Source organism: Staurois parvus, unplaced genomic scaffold (genome assembly GCF_062004578.1).
Source record: "Staurois parvus isolate SC_StPar_1 unplaced genomic scaffold, SC_StPar_1.0 ptg000155l, whole genome shotgun sequence".
Lineage (NCBI taxonomy): Eukaryota > Metazoa > Chordata > Amphibia > Anura > Ranidae > Staurois > Staurois parvus.
This window is the reverse complement of record NW_028317951.1, coordinates 21,306,471-21,328,561: the sequence shown is the minus strand read 5'-3', so window position 1 is coordinate 21,328,561 and position 22,091 is coordinate 21,306,471. Positions and strand designations below refer to the sequence as shown.

General features: G+C 37.9%; 1 protein-coding gene across 1 annotated transcript in view; it reads right to left on the bottom strand.

The window, feature by feature from the left end:
• Positions 1–3,798: 3,798 nt before the first annotated feature.
• NAALADL2 (N-acetylated alpha-linked acidic dipeptidase like 2) overlaps positions 3,799–22,091 on the bottom strand; it is a 578,047-nt gene continuing 559,754 nt past the window's right edge. The window contains exon 12 of the mRNA XM_089675680.1: positions 3,799–11,394. Within this exon, the coding sequence (XP_089531806.1) occupies positions 11,211–11,394 (184 nt within the window). The 3' untranslated portion in view covers positions 3,799–11,210. The remainder of the gene's footprint in view (positions 11,395–22,091) is intronic.

Here is a 22,091-nt window from a genome sequence, read left to right as displayed (position 1 = left end):
ACCATGCTCACACAGATACTCACTGATGGCCCACTGTTGATGGTGCAGTCTCTTCAGCCTGATTGGCTTGTTTGACCCCAACTGATTCATTCTATTTCCTGTCCACTTGTGTGGTTTCAGTGAATGGAGAGCAATTTAGGTTGGGAGGGGTATCCTTCCGTCCCTATTTATTTGGTGTTTACTACGCCCCTGATGACATTCCGTGTGATGAAACGCATAGGGTGGAGCCATGATGCGTGGCGTCACTGCGCACTGCCACAGACCGCGGCCATTTTGTTGGATGGAAACATTATACAGATGTGTTGGTTTTTTAACTCTGTGATTGTAAGTGCATTACTTGAATAAATTGTATTTTTCATTTTAACTACTACGCTATGAGCGGTTACTTTTCCCCTATACCACATACTACGTGGAGAGGTATTTTCCATTCCAGACCTCATTGTTTAAAGGAAAGTCTGTACATCATCTGGATCTCTTGGGAGATTTGTTTGGGAGTCCATGACAGTGCATTTTTGGTAAGAGGCCGAGCGATTGGGTGAAAGCACCATTACTTCTAGACCTTATGGACTTTGATACAGACTTTTATTTAATGTATAATATTGGCACATAATTATTCCACTTTGGTGGGGATTTGAATAGTAATATTCATCATTGTTAACTATTTGTTCAAGCGTTACACTGAGTGTTTTTGTTTGTTAAGTTCCAGTGCATGGGGGTGTCACATATCAGGCATCAGGGAGGCAGTTTGTATTGTCATTGCATTTCTGCCAAATACTTACAGGATATGACAACCTAAAGTGACCAGGTGCAAATACCCTGGAAGCCAGGGCACCTAACAAGGAACTACTACACTAGGGTGAGGACATGTGTCAGGCAAGGTCTGTGCACTTTCCCTGTTGAAGAGAGACCAGCAGGTTGGCCCTATTGTAACACACATCCTTGCCTGGCATAAGATGGAGTGGGAATATCCACCTTTCTTTCTGGCCCTGGAGAGTTGCCAGAATTTCTGTTTTAGGGTGATTCCTGTCCCCTGTCATACCATGGTATGGCAGCATTTTGCCTGGGCTATTGCATAGGCTCTTGGACATTTAGGAGGAAGATGGGGGTTCTGAAGAGTCAAGAGATGAGGCCATTGAGAAGTGAGTGGAGGTGACTGAACTGTAATTGACACAAAGGTACACGATACAGGGGGACACCTCTTGGTGTCAGGAAACCCTGTCAGAAGGGACTCATGCAGATAAGCAGATGAACAAGAGAAATGACACTTAAAGCTCTGGACTGAGACCAGGGGCGTATTTGCCGTGAGGCAAACAAGGCGTTTGCCTAGGGCGGCACTTTTTAGGGAGGCGGCAAAGCTGCCCCCCCTTCCCACGGATGGGACTCATAGTACAGGGATGAGCTGCTGTACCTTACCTGGGTCCGCGACTCCATGTCACAGTCCCACGTCGATCCGGTCCACGAGGCACTGCTCGAGGAGGGTAGAGAGATTGTCAGGTCAGCAGGACCGGCGGCTTCAGTTCCCTGGATCGTGATGTGTGGGCGGGATCACATGCACCCCTGTCATCTGGCCACACACCGGGATCATTCAACAGCCTATGGCAGCTTGTTCCTCCATCTACAAGCTCCGCCTCCTCGTCGGTGATTGGCCGCCGGAGCTGTAGCTCAGGAAAGGCACACAGGCGGCCAATCACTGGCAAGGAGGCAGAGCTTGGAGAGGAGGAGCCAAGCGGCAGCGCGAGGATCAAAGAAGATCGAGTGAGGGAGAAGGAAGACAGCTGACAGGTAAGTGTCTGTGCCTTGCAGATGATGCTGCTGCAGACAGGTATGCTGCCTGTGAATGGGAGAGGGAGCAAGCCCAGGCTGGAGTAGGGGTCAGCAAGGTAAGTATCATTGCTGTCAGTGGGAGGAATAGTGCCCCATCATTGGTGTCACTAATACCAATGATGGGGCACTATTCCTCCCACTGACACCAACGATGGGGCACTATTCCCCCCCACTGACACCAACAATGGGGCACTATTCCCCCCCCACTGACACCAACGATGGGGCACTACCCCCCCACTGACACCAACGATGGGGCACTATTCCCCCCCCCGCTGACACCAACGATGGGGCACTATTCCTCCCCCCACTGATACCAATGATGGGGCACTATTCCTCCCCCCCACTGACAACAATGATGGGGCACTATTCCCCCCCACACTGACATCAACGATGGGGCACTAGTCCCCCCCTCTGACACCATTGATGGTGCACTATTCCTCCCACTGACTCCAATGACGGGGCACTATTCCTCCCACTGACACCAATGATGGGGCACTATTCCTCCCACTGACACCAATGACGGGACACTATTCTTCCCACTGACACCATTGATGGGGTACTATTCCTCCCACTGATAAAGATGGGGCACTATTCCTCCCACTGACATCAACGATGGGGCACTATTCCTTCCACTGACACCAATGATGGGGCACTATTCCTCCCACTGCTACCAATGATGGGGCGCTATTCCTCCCACTGCTACCAATGATGGGGCACTATTCCTTCCACTGACACCAATGATGGGGCACTATTCCTCCCACTGACACCAATGATGGGGCACTATTCCTCCCACTGCTACCAATGATGGGGCACTATTCCTCCCACTGATACCAACAATGGGGCATTATTCCTTCCCCCACTGACACCAACGATGGGTCATTATTCCTCTCACTGATACAAATGATGGGGCACTATTCCTCCCACACTGACACTAATGATGGGTCACCATCGTTGGTGTCAGTGGGAGGAATAGTGCCCCACCATTGGTGTCAGTGGGAGGAATAGCGCTCCATCATTAATGCCAGTGTGGAGGTAATAGTACCTCATCATTGGTGTCAGTGGGAGGAATAGTGCCCCATCATTGGTGTCAGTGGGAGGAATAGTGCCCCATCATTGGTGTCAGTGAGAGGAATAGTGCCCCATCATTGGTGTCAGTGAGAGGAATAGTGCCCCATCATTGGTGTCAGTGAGAGGAATAGTGCCCCGTCATTGGTGTCAATGAGAAGAATAGTGCCACACCGATGTCAGTAGGAGGAATAGCACCCCATTGTGTTGTCAGTGGGTGAAGCTCTAATAGCAAAAGGTGGAGCCTGAATAGGAAGGGGTGGAATTTACAGATGAAGGGGTGGATCTTAAACAGGAAGGGGTGGGACACATTTAGATTGGGGGGGTGCCCGATTTTAGTCTTGCCTAGGTCAGCATGCGACCAAAATACACCACTGACTGAGGCAAGTACATATCATAGATGGATATACTTTATTCATATTTCATGTCAGAGGTTAACAACCACTTTAAATACTGTGTCAAACAGACATTTAAAAAATATAATGTGCAACAAACACGTCCTCCTCTTTTACAACTGTGTATGAATATATTTGGAAAACCACAATTACCTTCTAATTTATAACCTAGCAGAAGTCCATTTTACATATTAAAAAAATAAACATTTTAAATATTTTAAAATGTTTTGATCCTGTTTGCTAAGTTCTATATGTTTACATAATTTAATATCTTGCTAGTGCTGTGAAAATAATTAGTGTAAAAAATATTATTAAGTGTAAAAAGATAAATAAAAAATGTAATGTTATCTTTTAAAACACATTGCTGAATTCTTCTGAACTTGATTTGAACATAGAAACATGGTAATTCATTACAATAAAAAAGGCTGCTCTCCATCACTGAAAACTTGTACCTAACTATTATTTATATGAATAGTTTACAAATTCATTTAAAAAACAAAATTAAAAGAATATAAAGGATTCAAGATGATTTTATTTCAAATCATTTTTATTTTTAAATTCCATGCTTTGAACCAAATGACATGACGTTAAAAGGAACAAAAAGAAAAATGAGAGAAAAAGAATCAGAATAAATATGTATTGGATCTTGCTAGTATCATTGGTCATGGTTCAAGGGCAGGATAGTTAACAGATCCACACAAATACAGCTGCAGCCTATAGTCTCGACTGCTCCAGTCAATGTTATTGATCATGGGTTAAAGTAGAAATGGATTTTTAAGTTTTACTGGTTTTAGTTATAGGGGATCTCTAATTTGAATATGACCTTAGTATGTAGTAATGAGATGGGATCATAAACTTCCACAACCCCCTTATAGTAGTTTTTAGTGGTTTGTAGATGAAGAATGGATTTTTCTGCCACATTGTATCTATTCAGGTATATTGTATTGAATCTACTGTAGGCCACAGTTGTGACACTGCAGAGTTTTCACCAGAAAGAGAAATCTAGTACTTCATCTAGGTAAAACCTAAGAGTGGCAAGAGAAAAGAGATTGATCAGCATTTACTACAAAAATAAGTCCCAAGCAAATAAAGTAACTTGGAAGTAAAAACCTAAAAAATACATAACGTGTTTAAAAGTATGTCAGACATAGTTTTTATAACAATTAAAAAAAAATCAATAAGTAAAAAGAAAATTAAGCCAAATAAACCCTTAGAAATCACCCATTAAAATGGACCTGGCAACAGATATACTTTTCATTTTAATGACATGCATGTGGGCAATATGTAGGTATAACAGTTTTGGATATGCATTGCATTACCTCTCAAACAAATCAAGGTACTGTCCCTGGTACAGGGGTTGCTTTACTAAAGCAGTAAAGCTGCATACAACACAGTTTTGGAGTTTTTTTTGCTCACAGATGAACTAGTATTAAAAATGAACACAACCGCACCTTATTTGTTAACATTTACTCTGCAGGATTTTTGCTTGACTGTGATTGGATGATTAACAGGAACAAAGCTTTACCTCATTCACTAATGCTCCATATTGATAGCAATCAACCCCAATTACATTATCTGCTTTCCTCAAGAGCAGAATGGTTCCATTGTTATTGAGAAACTATTCAGGTTTAAATTTAACTTCCTGGACTAAAATTCTGGCTCAGAGATAACACCATCAAGTGCCAGGCAGTGCCAGGCAGTTCTGGCATATGCTGTGTTTCCAACTGTGGTTTTGTTTCTGCCTTTTACCCCCTTCCTGTCCAGGCCAATTTTCAGCTTTCAGTGCTATCACACTTTGAATGACAATTGCGCAGTAATGCAACACTGTACCCATATGAATTTTTTTGAGACAGATACAACTTTATTTTGGTGGTATTTATTCACCACTGGGAGGTTTATTTTTTTGCTATATACTGTAAATGAAAAAGTCCAAACATTTAAAAAAAAAACTTTTTTTCTTATAAAATTTTGCAAATAAATAATCTTTCTTCATAAATCTTGGCCAAAATGTATTCAGCTATCTTTTTGGTAAAAACAAAATAACCCAAATTTATAACCAAAAATTATAATTTTTCAAAAACATTTTTTACATTTTTATTTTATTTTTTTATATTGTTATTTATGATTTTTTTTTAACATACTGTCATCCTTAGTGTCACTGTACTACTTGTGGGGGGTGATGAAGATTTTTTTATTTTTTTTACACTGATTGCTTTTTCACCCATAAAGGCTGTAAAAGCAATCATTTCTCCTCTCTATCTGCATTCTTGCAGCCGTTGAGAAATACTGTGAGAGCTATGATTGGTCACAGTTTGTCACATGGTACAAGGCTTTTATGAATAGCCTTGTACCATGTGACCTCTGTGATCATTCACAGATTTCACCAGTAGTAAGTAATGATGTCAGCAAGTGACATCTTGCTTACTACTATTCATGTGATCACTGATTGGCCATGGGCCAGACGGGAAGTGGTTAAAGGATAAGTTCACCTTTTGTAACATGTTACTGTAGGACTGGCCCCCACATCCCCCCCAATCCCCCATTGTGACAGCTAGCAGGGGATAGCTGTCACCACCCATTAGCTATCACAATTTTAATAAAATGCGTCAGTGTGCATCATTAATTCATAGAGTTCTGTGAATAAGAAACTACAAGTACCAACAGCCTTTGCAGCTGTTGGCTTGTAGTTCTCAATGAATTACCACAGCACTGTTGAGTGCTATGGTAGTTCATTGTATCTTCCTGTTAGTGTAAATCTGTCATACGAGACATGAGCAGACAGATTACACTGACAGTCTGCATGGCACCAGTGATTGGCTGCTTACCTGCAAAAAAATTAGTATTTAATATTTTATGGTAAAAGGTGAACTCATCTGTTAATAATCATGGGAAAAAAAACACAGAAAATTCTTCCCTCTGCCTGCAGTAGGCTGATGACTTCATTCCCTCTCCTAGCTAGAAAAGTTAATTGATGTGAGCTTAAGGACTGCTTTTTATTGATAACCTGAACAGCCTATTTTGAAAATGATATTGTATATTTTGACAGGTCATTTGGTTGCAAAGCCTTTGTACTGATTTACTAAATAAGTCAAAAACATTTATTCTCATTAAATACAGTATTAACATTCTTTGTACAAAATATGTAGCATAAACAGCAGTGGCAGTTTACAGGTAAAACTAAACTGTAAACAAAAGCAGTTTAATAAATAGATTAGTAACATATCATTGTCCATTTGTATAAACAACAATATACACCACACTAAACAGTACTAATAAGAAAAAAGATGATAAATGAAATCTGATTAAGTTTTTCAACTTTTTGTTTTACCTTTCCAGTAAAACGCAAAATATCTGGACCTATACAAATCAGATTATGAGTTTCTTATTGCAATAATTCAGTATGAACATATCAGTTGTTTTGAATTCCTGAACACTTTCACTATCAAAAGAAAGGCTAGCTAAAGACCACAAATCTGTACAGCTAAGGGAGAATTCCCACTGCATAATAAAATGCCTTTCACCACAAGGACACAAAAAAAATTGTTTTCTGTGTGTCCCATTCACACTGAAATACATCCCTGAGCTGTGCTGCAGCATGTTGTGATAAAATTCAGACATGCTGCATTGTATAACAGTGAACTGTACAAAACCACATGGCACTGTACACCAGGACTGCACATCACTGTGTAATGTGCTGAGTTATGCACAGGAACAAACAGCTGCTGGAGAGATAAAACACTCTGGTAGCTGTCCATCCAAGTGTGAATTTACCTTAAAGGAAGAACCTCCGTTAGAGCAATGGAAGAACCTTTCCTCTACAGCAGACATAAAGTAGATTTAAATTCTAACCAAATTACATTTGGGGGTCCATTTATAATGGGGAATGAACATCACTATCCACTCTCTGCTATACTCCACTCAGTAATGCACACTGTGGTCCACATTTTATGGCCCAACCAAAAAATGCAGACTGTGGTACATAGCTTGTTGTACAGCATAGAGTTTTTGTGTCTCTCATAGAGCACTGTGATTGAGCTGGCCATGTGACTTTGATAGGTCACTTGACTGGGGTCTCCTTAAAGTTTTTTGGTGGATTGATAAGCACATTTATAACGGCTGGGGTATGGCCATACTGATATTTTGTTAAATCAGCCCTGTGGTTTGTTAAAGCTTTGTATATCATAAACAATTGTAATTTTTTAACTCTGTTTTTACTTTTTCAATTCTTTGTTCCATATCACTGTTGCTGATCTCCTACATCCCTATTTCAGCCACCTTTTCATCCACACACTCTAATGACAGCTGCTTGGCATTTGTCAGGGCAGATTTTCTGAAGGTGACAACAGTGGACTTTGCCTGCATAATCTATATAAAAACATTCACTGATAGTCTCCAGTAGAAAACACAGAAGTACAATTGGGAAATAGGGATGGAGTATTGTCACCCTTCAACAGCAAGTCCCTGAGTAAGGAAGTTTGTGGTAGGATCACAGGGTAATATTTAAATCAAAGCTGCAGATTTAATAATGTTGAACATGACATTTGATATAACATTGACAAGCTTTTATGAAATGTAATGATTTTGTCTATTTATTGTAAAATGTTACTTTTGAATCTTAGTGCACGGCTACAATAATAATAGTTCCCCCAGCAAAATAATAGAAAGATTCTATACTTTATTTTGTCCAGAAACATTTGACACATCCCAACCTGCACAAGGTCAAGCTAGTCTTTAAATCCTGTGCACTATGCACACTTTCAGTAAAGGCTGAAAAAAGATGAGATGAAAAGATGAGTAGCCTGCATAGGTAATGAGGTCATATTCAGCATGTCACCCTCCTTTTCAGCACCAAGTAGGAACATACTCCTCCAAGACTGTACAAAAATCTGTGGGATGTAAAGAGTACATACATGCAATACAGGCTGGGCAGTGTTTAGCAGCATTTGTAAGCAAGTAAGGGATATGCTTAAATCAACTATTCAGCAGTACATTATGTCATTATTTCTCACTGTTTCAGCCCTGCAATTTTATTTTTTTAATCGTTTACTTTTAAAGTGTATTTAAATTCAACTGTTTTGATGGAGTAGAAAAGAGTTGGACCCTTTGCCAAGTTTTTATTGCTATCCGTGTCCTTGCTGTTGAGATTCACCCTCTATTTGTCCTGGAAACAATTGCCACCAAGACAGAAAGTGAAGGGCAATCCAAAATTTTAGAGTTGTCACCAGAGCAAGAGGCGGAAGCATTTGTTCTGATGACAATTATCAAAGATGGGAATTCCTTTTACTTTGGAGAGATTTTGCGTTATGTCCCCCCCCCCTATGGGACAAAGACAGAAAAATACCTGACAAGGAGATTTAACTGTGGGTCTATATTTGGCTTTATATACACTTTAATGTGTAATGTATTTTGTTTTATCTGAGATGTTTAACCCTCTATTGACTGAAAGCCGTAGATGTGTAGGGCAAATTCAGTTACAGCATGCATTGGTTAAACTGACAAAAACTATAAATAATTTTCATACCTAATTGTACATTCAAGCACATATACTGCAAAACTATTTTTAAAAAGCATACTGTTTAATGCATTAATTTTTTCTTTTAATACTGTAATTGCATAGGACAATTACAAAAATGAAATTTTTCTAGGAAATTATGTCAGTAAAGTGCCTGGGATCTTTTAAAGAAAGAGAAAATACTACTTCTATATTTGCATTTGATCGAAAATGTGCTGTTTATGCCTAGCAATATTTGTGATATAAACGTATTTCCTAATTGCATGTGGTGGTGCAGACTGGAAAATTAGTTCATAAGGAGCATTAAAGTGATATTAAACCATATTTTAAAATTAAGACTCGGATGGCAGCATTTACATTGTATTCTGCTTTTCCTACAGCTTCTGCATTTCTTTCTCCTTATTTTACCAGTCATTGCTGGCCTGGATTTCCATTGTAAGGGCAGTTCCTTGGGTGGCAGAGTCCTGTGGAACCCTGCTGGAGCCACCCTTATGTGTGCACTCACAGTATACCTGCCCCTGCTCTCTGTGCTGGTCACACACTGGAACTCACGAGAATAAAAATAATGATGCCATAGTGCTGGCACTAAGAAGGATGGGCCCATAGTCACAAGTAGGGCATCAAGAGGCTGTTGTTTTAAATTAATAGTGCATGTTCCATGACCGGATGTTCAGGGAAGCTGCAGGACGGAAGTTAGAGACTGTGCCATTTACAGGAAAATAATATGTGTTTAGTGGCATTGTGGCAAACTATTATTTTGCAATTTGCAAATGATTCATTTGGCAGGGAGGATGTATCTGCAATAAAGATGCTGAGACTTTAGTACTACATTGACAAAATACTCCAAATATGAAAAAATAAATAATGAATTTTACACCTTTAACTTATTCTTCAAGGATGGATTCTATTACATCTATCTCATAGCACATTTCTATCAGAAAAGACAGCAAAAGAACTCTGGCCTGAAGATCAATGTAACGGTAATTTTCTTGGACAGACCAAGAACTGTGAACTCAAAGCAACTGCAGTGCAGATGAACAGCATTTGAAGCTGAGATGGACATAGATACAGGAGAAGAAATACCAGGGGCTTGATTTACTTGTGGAATGAAACCTGTTCATGTAGGAAAGTAAATGTTTCCTTTTAAAATTGTATATTAAATTTTAAAGTGAAAGATAGAAAATAAGGAGAATGTGTTTGCATTTAAATACTTATTGATGTGTGAGGGAAGTAGAAAGAAGAACAAGATTTGTGAGTACATTATTGGTTGATTAAAGTGAACACAGTTGTTCCTTATTTAATAACTTTCACTTTTCTAAATGAACAGTGTATTTTCTTTGGCAACCCTAGGGTTATATTTTTATGCAAATGTTATATTATATGTTCTGCTATACAGCATTTAGTCTTACATATACAGAAAGGAATAATTGTAACAAAAAACCTGATGATGCACTATCATGTTAATGTTTTTGTAGGAATGCACCTCTTAGGTATCATAACTTTCTCATTTGTTGCAATTAGATTTTCAAACAGTAGCAATTTTCACCCTAGAGTGGAATTGGTTTTCACCAAAAAGTGACATTAAAAGTAGAACTCTAACCAATACTTTTTAATTTTAGTTTTGGAGAAAAGGGAAAAGTTGAAACATCTGTCTTCATTTTTAACCTTACTTTCTATTTAAAAAATAGGGATCCCTAGAACAGCAAATTAAGGAAAACCTTCTCCAGCAAGTAGAAATCTTGATAGCAATAAAATTGTACCTGAGATGTAACTTTTTCTTTATCATATCTAAAACTAAAAAAAATGGAGTAATGATTTAATATCATGCTACTTTTTTTCCTTATAAATGCTGTCTTTAGTAAACAGCTAAAAACTTCAGTGAAAAGTTCAGAGAAAGTACAAATTCCTACTGCCTTAAAAACCGAAATGGCCTACTTGTTATACATGTTGTGTTTAAGCTCGTTAATATGCATTATAACACAGAACGATAACCAGCTTATGGATCATGAGCTAATTTTGATTAAACTAGATTATTTTTATATTTCCCTTGCTTTTTTCAGATATCATCACAGGCATGCCTTAGAACAGACACCAATAGAAAAGCCATTTCAAACTGTAAGGCTGACTTTAAAATTATAACACCTACACAATTGTTTCTCAGGTCATCAGGGAAGGAGAACAAGGCTGCGTTTTAATGAAATCTGGACCCTTTTTCATAACACATTACAAAATGACAGCTAGCTGTATGCAGTGATGTATAAAGGATAAAAGAACTGTGGGGGATATATTGTTTTCCACTGCATAGAGAATTAAAAAAACAGTTACCATTTCTTTTAAATATGACATTTATGGAATCATAGTGTCACAATATTTTGGTGGCAACTGGCTGAGGGAATCTGTCAGTCTTTTCCAACTTATTCAGTCTCAAACAGGTAAAGGCTCTCTTTGAGATATAACTGAGCTGAGCTGATACAGTTCAACACCTCTTGCAATGTTGTTAGAAGTGTTTCATTTGACTTTGTAATCTTGCAATACTCTTTTGCTTCTTGGAGTACTGAGAATTTAGATGATGTTCCATCCAGATCGTACAAAATGTTTCTAAAAGGAAAAAAAAAATTATACAACAGTTGTTACAATGATATATTATATACAGCTTTTTCATGTGCCCAGACAACAGCTTGTTAATGCATAACATTAGCTTTAAGTGTCAGTTTTTATTTGAAAAGGGCATTTTTTTTTATGAAGGAGAGACATACTATCTATTTCTACATTTTCTTACCTGCCTGTCCAGGCTGTACAATGAGTTGAAAAATTTCAGCATTTGCCAAGATGATGGGACTCCTGCACATGCTTGGGAGTGGCATCATCTCGACCTAACCAATCAAAATATTGGAACCCTGAATAGGAAGTGATGGAGCTCCAGAACACCCCAGTGCTGGAGTGGAGCTGAGTATAGTTTTGCTGTAAGAATAAGCAGTATTCCTATTTATTTTGTTCGATTTCTAATGTAATCAATTAAGCAGGCATCATATTAGTATTCCATAGATATAAGATGGTATTAGGTGATGTGTGTTTTTTTAACAGACACTTGTATAGAAATAGTCCTGTGTTTGTCAACCAATGCATGACTATACACTCAGCAAAGACACACACAGTCACATCATTCATACTGGTATAAAGTATACAACATTATTTCAATAAGAAAATTCAACCTAGGGGACTTATTCCCCACCCCCTCCCCTGGACTTAAGGTGCCTGTAGACATATGTATAATTGCACAATACTAAAACAATTGATCAGTTGTATCCAAGTATACAAATTAGTGTATTATAATTAAATATGCACGTGATTAGTTAATCCAAAGCTATATAACAAAGCTGATGCTATAAATTAAAAAATAGCCTGCCATTTTACAATAGGTCCCTGGACGTTTCATTGTTTAGTAAAGGTGTTCAGTATAATTTGGAACCATCCACTGTGTCAATGTTTTCAAAAAGGTCTCCCCAAACCACCAGAAAGCTCTTAAGGACTACAGACAGTCAAAGCTGTTTTACAATGCATCATGTACGGGACTTTTCTCTCAAGCTCCTAACCTTAGCATTCTTCCATGGGCTTACAATGGAAAGCCTTTCTTTGATGATAGATAGTACTACAATATAGCACCACCATAACTGAAAGAATCATATATTATAAGGACAACTCACCAGAACAGTGATTTATATAAAACATTATACTGACTATTTTAAGCCAAGTCATTGCTTTAGATTTGATTTTTAAAATTGTATTATAGCAACTGACACCTATAACCTAAAATAAAATACAACATTTTTTTTCTACTGAAACAATATACACTATATTGTCAAAAGTATTGAGAGACCTGCCTTTACACGCACATGAACTTTAATGGCATCTCAGTCTTAGTCCGTAAGGTTCAATATTGAGTTGGCCCACCCTTTGCAGCTATAACAGCTTCAACTCTTCTGGGAAGACTGTCCACAAGGTTTAGGAGTGTGTCTATGGGAACGTTTTATCATTCTTCTAGAAGTGCATTTGTGAGGTCAGCAACTGATGTCTGACAAGAAGACCTGGCTCGCAGTCTCCGCTCAAATTCATCCCAAAGGTGTTTCATTGGGTTGAGGTCAGGCCAGTCGAGTTCCTCCACCTAAACTTGTTCATCCATGTCTTTAAGGGCTATGCTTTGTGCAAGGGGAGGCAGTCATGTTGGAACAAGAAAGGACCATCCCAAAGCTGTTCCCACAAAGTGGGAGCATGAAATTGTCCAAAACGTCTTGGTATGCTGATGCCCTAAGAGTTCCCTTCAGTGGAACTAAGGGGCCAAGCCCAACCCCTGGATAACAACCCCACACCATAATAACCCCTCCACCAAACTTTATACTTAGCACAATGCAGGCAGGCAAGTACCATTCTCCTGGCAACCACCAAACCCAGACATGTCCATCAGATTGCCAGAGAAGTGTGATTGTCCATGTCCACTCTACAGAACTGAGTGGGCACAGATGTGTTATCCACCTGCTCTGCTCCGATTATCAGGGGATCAGCTCACAGATCCCCTGCTGATCATAAAGGAATCTGCCCTATGTGAAAGGAGTCTTAATGATTTTAAATGCGTAAATATTTTCTAAAAAATGTGTCAAAAGAAAATATTTTAAATATCTACAGTATACTGTATATACAGTAACTAGAATTTAAAAAGGGAGGTTAGTGTGTTGATGTTAAAAGTTACCTAAATAATAAAAATTAACTTTTCTTATTCAGACCCCTTTGGTCTGTTAAATGATGTATAACATCGTAAGTGTTCTGTTTTATTTGTTTGATAAGTGTAAAAATTCCTTTTGATCAGAAATCTTTTCAGCTGATGACTTCCTGTGCTCCCTGCCTGTGCTGAAATTTTATCTTTTACTTTGTTCTCAGATCTCGCTGAAGACTAGAGAACCCTATCCCTATGTATTGTGGAGGTAGGTTGTAGGTTTATGTAGCTCCATTCAAGTGAGACAACACTTTCTCTTGATACTGTATAGTGCAGTGGATAAATATTTTTTTTTACAGTTGACAAATACGCTGGGCTACATAGAATATCTACAAGCAGAATATAGTTTCCATTACACATTTATTCCATTTCAGCTGTTCTTGTAAAGTACTGGCCTTTCCATTCAAACACAGTACACCTGGAATAAATGTGTTTGAAAGGATAATGCAGTATTGGCAATAACACAGCATTTGCCTTCAGTTCAAACATACAGTATGAGTACTCATGCAGACTCCACCTCCGCAACATCTCCAAAATCCGCACGTTCCTAACCCCAGAAACCACTAAAGAGCTTATCCACTCCCTCATCATATCACTACTCGATTACTGCAACTCCCTCCTCACTGGCCTGCCTCGCCACAGGCTATCCTGAATACGGCAGCCAGACTCATTCACCTAACCAACCGCTCCGTTTCCGCCACCCCCCTCTGCCAATCCCTCCACTGGCTTCCAATTGCACAACGGATCAAATTCAAAATCCTATCACTGACGTACAAAGCTGTCCATCATACTGCCCCAAATTACATCACTGACCTAATATCCAAGTACCACCCAACACACACACTCTGCTCCTCTCAAGACCTCCTTCTCTCTAATACCCTGGTCTCCTCCTCCCATGCCCGCCTCCAGGATTTCTCCAGGGCATCACCCATCCTCTGGAACTCCCTACCCCAATCCATCAGACTATCACCTACTCTCCTCTGATTTAGGCGCACCCTGAAAACCCACCTCTTCGGGGAAGCCTACCCCACCCCCTGCTAATTGCCGACCTCCTCCACTCTTCCTACCACTCCATCCCCCACAGCTATCTTCTCCTGTACCACTATCCCCTCCCTCCTAGATTGTAAACTCGAAGGAGCAGGGCCCTCGAACCCTCGTGTATCACATTGTATTGTTATTGCACTGCTGCATGTACTGTCCCCCATTGTAATGTACAGCGCTGAGTGAACTATTGGTGCTTTATAAATACTGTATAATAATAATAATACAGTAACTCAGCAGGATACGCTACATGGAAAATGAAATGCAGCGCAAAGCAGGTCAAATGCAACCTCTGAATTGTCATCTACACTACTCCATTGAAATCAAAAGGAATCTGCTGACCTGTGTTTTATATATGTGTCAAATGCACATCACATGCAGGAAAACAACACTCATCTACATGAGCTCTTATTCATTCGTATCTAGCTGTCTGAAAATGCTAGCTACCTGCCTGTCCCTGGCATTAATAATTTTGGGGGGGGGGGGTTGAACTTCAAAAGCAGGATTGGAACTCCTTATGAGCAATGTATTCATTTAAACCCTCAGCCTAAGCAAAGATTATTAATATACCTTAATGTGCCGCGCTTCACTTAAAATTATACATCAAATTGCTATTACTTATATTGCATACCACCATAAATAAACAATTAAATGGAATATGAAAAGATGAATAAAGATGAATAAAAGTGAATAAAAATAAAAATAAATAAATATATATAAATATATTAAACCAGTGTTTGTTTCCAATAACAGTGTCCATATAATTATCAGGAAAGTCCATAATAAGATTTCTTTAAACTTGCATAGTTCACTTTAAAATATCCTTTGCTTCTGAAATAAAATATTTTGTGCAAAAAACTTTCATGGTCATGCTTCCCCACTGGTTATGCTCTCACCTCAGGTATATGATCAAACCGTTAAGTAAGGTCATATCACGCTTGTGTCCCTTTAAATGGGCCATAGTATGGATGAGATGATATCTTGCTGTTTGGGGTCCTTCTCCACTCAAATAATAATCTTCCCTTCCACGGTGGTTAATATAGAGGAATTAATCAAATCATAGTGTATTATCCTTTAAAAAACCATTTTATTCATAAAAGTCATGCACTAACATATAATCTGTATATAAAACCGCTTTGTTCACAAATGTGTACTCCAGATCTTTTCTTATGGTGAAAAGCCTAAAATTGCCAGCTGTCATCAGTATGGTATCATTGAGCATCGTGACGTCAGAGACCCTCCCTAGGTATACAATATAAGTAATAGAAATTGGATGTATAATTTTAAGTGAAGAGTGGCACATTAAGGTATATTATTGATTAAGCACACTAGTATGAGTATGTGTTAGGTGCAGGCGATTCACAATCAGCACTTAAGTAGGTTTCAGTGTTCACATAGCAGCTCACAAGCCTTCACTTTTCATTTCTAAGCAAAGATTAAGCCATTTTTTTCTGTTATATTGTTGCTCAAATACACTAATGTATTCCTACTTCTATTAAACAGATCTTTTAGGCTAATAAACATTATATGAAAAATGTAATAGATTTACAATTTACCCCAAGGGAATTTTTTTTTAGCAAATTGGAATAATGAACCTCAAAAGTTTACCACTGTACGTATTGAGATTCCAGTAATTTATATTTTTATTGTACTGTACTTACACAAGAACAGACTTCATTCTTGTTTCAATAAACTTGTCTTTGTCAACTGGCATTGCTATTTCTGTCAAATCAAATATTCATCTCCATACTAATAATGGGATATGTGGGAGTTCAGATGAAGAGTGATGATGCTTTTCTGCTTATAGCTATATGCTGACAACATATTTGTCTAAAGTCTACATATTACTCATTAATTTGTTAGGCTAGCTTGCTTTCACTGCCAGAACAAATGATTTATACATACTAAATGATTTAAATATTATACATTGTGTGTTTTTTTTTAGGATTACAGCATTAAAAATCTACATTTATAACAGATAGAATGAGATAACCCTTTGAATACAAAACAAAAATTAAAAATTCCTCTTAAACAGGAGGATTTTTTTTTTTTAGAAAAACATTAAGTAAACCACTAAATGTACAATTCACAAACAGAGCTCAGCACTGCCTTTTGTTATTAATCTGCTATCTTGGATCGGAGTCAATAAAATGGCCATAAATTGATCAAAATTCAGCCGGTTCAGCAGGGACTGGCTAATTTTCAATCCATCTATGGCTGTTCCCATTCTAGAGAAATCAGCCTAGTGATCAGATCAACTTGAACAGGAATGTTAAAGAATGTGTGCTCAGTCAGCACATGCAGCTAATTGGCTGCAGTACTGATCAGTGTAATCTGGCAGCTGAGAAGTCCGGATGTCAGAATACAATAGCACATTGGGAGGATTCCCACATCCATCTCAAATGTGTGGATGGCGGATTCCATTCATTTTTTTTTTTTTTATAAACCAACTAGCTGATCAAAAAAAACCTGAATCGTCTACTGTATGGTCAGTCTTAAAACGGTAGTAAACTCCATTTTGCAACTTTTATCTACAGGTAAGCTTACCTGGAATTAAAATTAATATCTCCTAAATGTGACCATTTAGGAGATATTCAGATGTTTTGCAGCCAGTCACATAATGGGTATGCCATCCTTTCAGAGCACTGTGCCATGATCATGGCTCCTGTGCACATGAGTGAGAATGATGTCCTCACGGCTCGAACATTCAAATGGCCAGAGCTCAAAAACCTGGAAGGAAGATGTCAGTGGTGAGAGTGTGTTGTTGGAGGGCTTAGTTGTACAGGTAATTCTTTAATAATGTGTTAGTATGTAATGCATACTAGCACATTATGGCAATACCTTGCATGGGGCCCAGATTTTTTTTCTTTTTTTACAGGATTCACTACCACTTTAGAAATATATAAAAAATTCAAACAGCTTTTACAAACTGATTAAAAAGATACCAACACTGTATTGTGAATTAAGAACAGTGATCTCACCTTAAAATTAACAAAATTGTTATAGTCCGTCTCTATTTCTTTCCACCACTGGATATCATCTCCATGCAGTATACCACATAAAAATTGGACTCTCACCAGATAATAAGACCCTGGGATTTCAGTGGGCCATATAACACATGATACAAGTAAAAGGGCGGCCACCAGATGTAGCTCCTATTCTCTCAAGTCCACCTTCTGAACTTCAATGGTGGGAAGTAGAGATGAGCGAATTATTCAAAAATTCGATTCGGCTGATTCGCCGAATTTGCGGGAGAAATTCGATTCGCTGCGAATTTAACTTATTAAAAGGGTTTCTAGGCTTCAGAGAGCCTTTATATTAGTGCAGAACACTGTAGCTTTAATTTAAATGCCCTTGGAGTCTGCTGGGGAAGAGAAATAATACTGTCAGTCAGTATGACATGCAGATGAGTGCCGTCGATCTTAGAATCACCGCACACTTCACTCATTTGGGCAGTCACGGGGCACGACGAAGAAGAAGAAGAAGAAGAATGAAAAGAAGAATGAAAAGAAGAAGAAGAAGAATGAAAAGAAGAAGAAGAAGAATGAAAAGAAGAATGAAAAGAAGAAGAAGAAGAATGAAAAGAAGAAGAATGAAAAGAAGAATGAGAAGAAGAATGAAAAGAAGAATGAAAAGAAGAATGAGAAGAATGAAAAGAAGATGAGAAGAATGAAAAGAAGAATGAAAAGAAGAAGAAGAAGAATGAAAAGAAGAAGAATGAAAAGAAGAATGAAAAGAAGAAGAAGAAGAATGAAAAGAAGAAGAATGAAAAGAAGAAGAAGAAGAATGAAAAGAAGAATGAAAAGAAGAAGAAGAAGAATGAAAAGAAGAAGAAGAAGAATGAAAAGAAGAATGAAAAGAAGAAGAAGAAGAATGAAAAGAAGAAGAATGAAAAGAAGAAGAATGAAAAGAAGAATGAGAAGAATGAAAAGAAGAATGAAAAGAAGAAGAAGAAGAATGAAAAGAAGAATGAGAAGAAGAATGAAAAGAAGAATGAAAAGAAGAAGAAGAAGAATGAAAAGAAGAAGAAGAAGAATGAAAAGAAGAAGAAGAAGAATGAAAAGAAGAATGAAAAGAAGAATTAGAAGAATGAAAAGAAGAATGAAAAGAAGAAGAAGAAGAATGAAAAGAAGAATGAAAAGAAGAAGAAGAAGAATGAAAAGAAGAAGAAGAATGAAAAGAAGAATGAAAATAAGAAGAAGAAGAATGAAAAGAAGAAGAAGGAGAATGAAAAGAAGTAGAATGAAAAGAAGAATGAGAAGAAGAATGAAAAGAAGAATGAGAAGAATGAAAAGAAGAATGAAAAGAAGAAGAAGAAGAATGAAAAGAAGAAGAAGAAGAATGAAAAGAAGAATGAAAAGAAGAAGAAGAATGAAAAGAAGAAGAAGAATGAAAAGAAGAATGAAAAGAAGAAGAAGAATGAAAAGAAGAAGAAGAATGAAAAGAAGAATGAAAAGAAGAAGAAGAAGAATGAAAAGAAGAAGAAGAATGAAAAGAAGAATGAAAAGAAGAAGAATAAGAATGAAAAGAAGAATGAAAAGAAGAAGAAGAAGAATGAAAAGAAGAATGAAAAGAAGAAGAAGAAGAATGAAAAGAAGAAGAAGAATGAAAAGAAGAATGAGAAGAAGAATAAAAAGAAGAATGAAAAGAAGAATGAGAAGAATGAAAAGAAGAATGAAAAGAAGAGGAAGAAGAATGAAAAGAAGAATGAAAAGAAGAAGAAGAAGAATGAAAAGAAGAAGAAGAAGAATGAAAAGAAGAAGAAGAATTAAAAGAAGAAGAAGAAGAATGAAAAGAAGAAGAAGAATGAAAAGAAGAAGAATTCCAGTACAGCAAAAAGTGTATCTGCAGAGAGCTCCGCTATTTCTGACAGTTCTCTGACAGTTCCTTCACATTTACAGCGGTTGAAACATTGTATCTATTTATTTCCGAATAAAAACATCTGTATCCTAAATGGAAACAAATAGATACAATGTTTCAACCGCTGTAAATGAACTGTCAGAGAACTGTCAGAAATAGCGGAGCTCTCTGCAGTGACACTTTTTGCCGGCTGATCGGGGAAAATTCGATTCGTGCATCCGAAGTTTGCTAAAATTCGGATTCGGTGCGAATCGAATTTTTCCTAATATTCGAAACGAATTCCACTTCGCCAAGTTCGATTCGCTCATCTCTAGTGGGAAGAAATAGATGCATGGAATTGTGAACAATTTGTTTATGAACACTAAAGTATGGACACAAGAAATATATAAAACAATTTTGTTTATTTTTAAGTGCGATCACTGTTCTGAAGTCACAATAGTATATTGGTGTCTTTTTAATCAGATTGTCTAGCAGCCCGGGGAAACATGGTTTTTCCAGCTGCTGTGTTCCTGTGTGTATATGATTTATGTTGGTAGGTATTATGATTCACCGGAGCATTGGTTGCTAGATTCTTACAGCTTTCACAAACTGTATTCATTGTGGGAGTGTACATAGCAGCGCAGTAATGCATTAATGTCCATGGCAGTATGCTCCGCTGTCATAGAATGTGCAGGTCAGCTTTCTGAGCCACTGAAGTGCAAGCCAGCCTATTCATTTTTTATGGGCTAATGCAGCGCACATTAACATGTTAAAAACTGTGTGTACTTTCATTGGTTAGGAGTGAACATACTGTATTTTATGAAACCAGTCAGAGATTTCTTTTCTTTTAAAATAAATAGATATGGGTATGATCCTTTTTCAAATGAGTATTGTGGTCTGTCTGGGACCGTGACAGCTTTTCCTCTCACCCCAACTCTGGGTCCAGCTGTAAAAATGAAGGTCAGTCAGGTGAACATGATGGTTCCCCATTTCTGTAGAGAATATGCTTGTGAGAGTTTGTGAAACCAAAATTATGTTTCCATTGCCCTCTTGTGGATTATTCATAGGAATATGTGGACTATATACTGTGTAAGGCATCGCGAAGAAGGGAACTGGGGGTCAACTGACAACCTAATGTTGGTTGGACCAGGGCATTGAAGAATCTCCCCACCAAGACTACAGACAGAAATAAATAAATGCCGATAGCTGGTGAATGTTTTTTTAAACATAAAACAAACACATTGAAGCAGAAAATAAAATCTCACAGACACTGATATTTCAGTGTACATACTGTAGGTTAGTCAACAAAATTTGTCCAGAGTCTAAATAGTTTTTTCAGGGCAATATAATCATATAATAACCTTACTACAGGTACCACACAGAAGTAATCTGCAGTCTTTTTACATTTATTAACATATGTTTTCAGATGTTTTTTACATTTAGTAAAGATGTTTTAATTTTAGGTAGGCACTGGTGTTTTCAATCACATCAGCCTACAGTTTCCTATATTGTTAGAAAATTCCAAAGATGATTGTTCCACAATATATTTTGGTTTGAGCTAGTATTGGGTGCCCAAAGTGGGCAGTCTTGTTGTGTGGGAGCCTCCTTGCCAGAGCTGTTGAGCTTGTTTGACATTTTCCTTCATCTGACTACACTTTCATGTCTAAAAGTTCCCAGCACCTTTATTAAGTATGCTGTTATGGAGTCCACTGTAGTTTGTGGGATAGTAAGCAACAATAAAGGTGTCCCTCATTTACAACTGGTTCTCTACTGTTAAGGGATTGCTTGTAGGTAACCTTTTCTCTGGTGTGACTAAATATGTTGTCTACACAAATGAATATCCCACTGATTAAATTAAAGGCAATACAAAGCTGCAGGGGGAAAGGTAACTGGGAAGTGTCAGGCAGGAAAACAGAGTAGTAGATTGGTTGCAGGCCAGGATAGGAACTGCTGTCACAGGATTAGGTTGGTACAAAACACAGGCAGGTTCAGGCACACAGGCAAAAATTCTTGGGTATTGAATGACTAGTAAAGTTGGTCTAATTACCCTCCAGCTAGTTTTAAGTGGTGACTAATTGATATGTTCTGCTGGCTGCTGGGAGACAACCAACTGTTGTCCACTGGAATTACATCATTTTAATCTGGAGACCACAGTGCCACCAGGTGCTCAAGATGCTCCTTATAGATATTTGGAAAATCCAAAGTTGCAGTGAGTTGTAGGAGGGCATGCACTTTATACCGACTAGCAGTTATATTTTCTAAGTGGCAGAGTCAATTTCATTCAACCCCCCGCAACAATACATCATATACTGAAGCTTTTATTACTAAATCAATAAGTCTAAAATTTGGTAGGTACGGCCACATAATATATGACAATGTAATCACAGTAGGGAATATAATACCAGTAATCAGTGTTTTGCCTAACAAAATCAGTTAGGAAAATGTCACAGAAAATGCAAATGTTTTCATACAGTTTATGGTTAGAAAACTGTTTGGGGACAATGAATGAAAATGAATGCTCATTTTACTTTTAAAGTAAACATTAACAAATGTGGCGAAGCTGTGTTAACTTCAATCAACCAATAAAGTCCTAGGTAAAGTTTTTTTTTGATTTGGGTATTTAAACTGAACACAGCTTCACTATGTT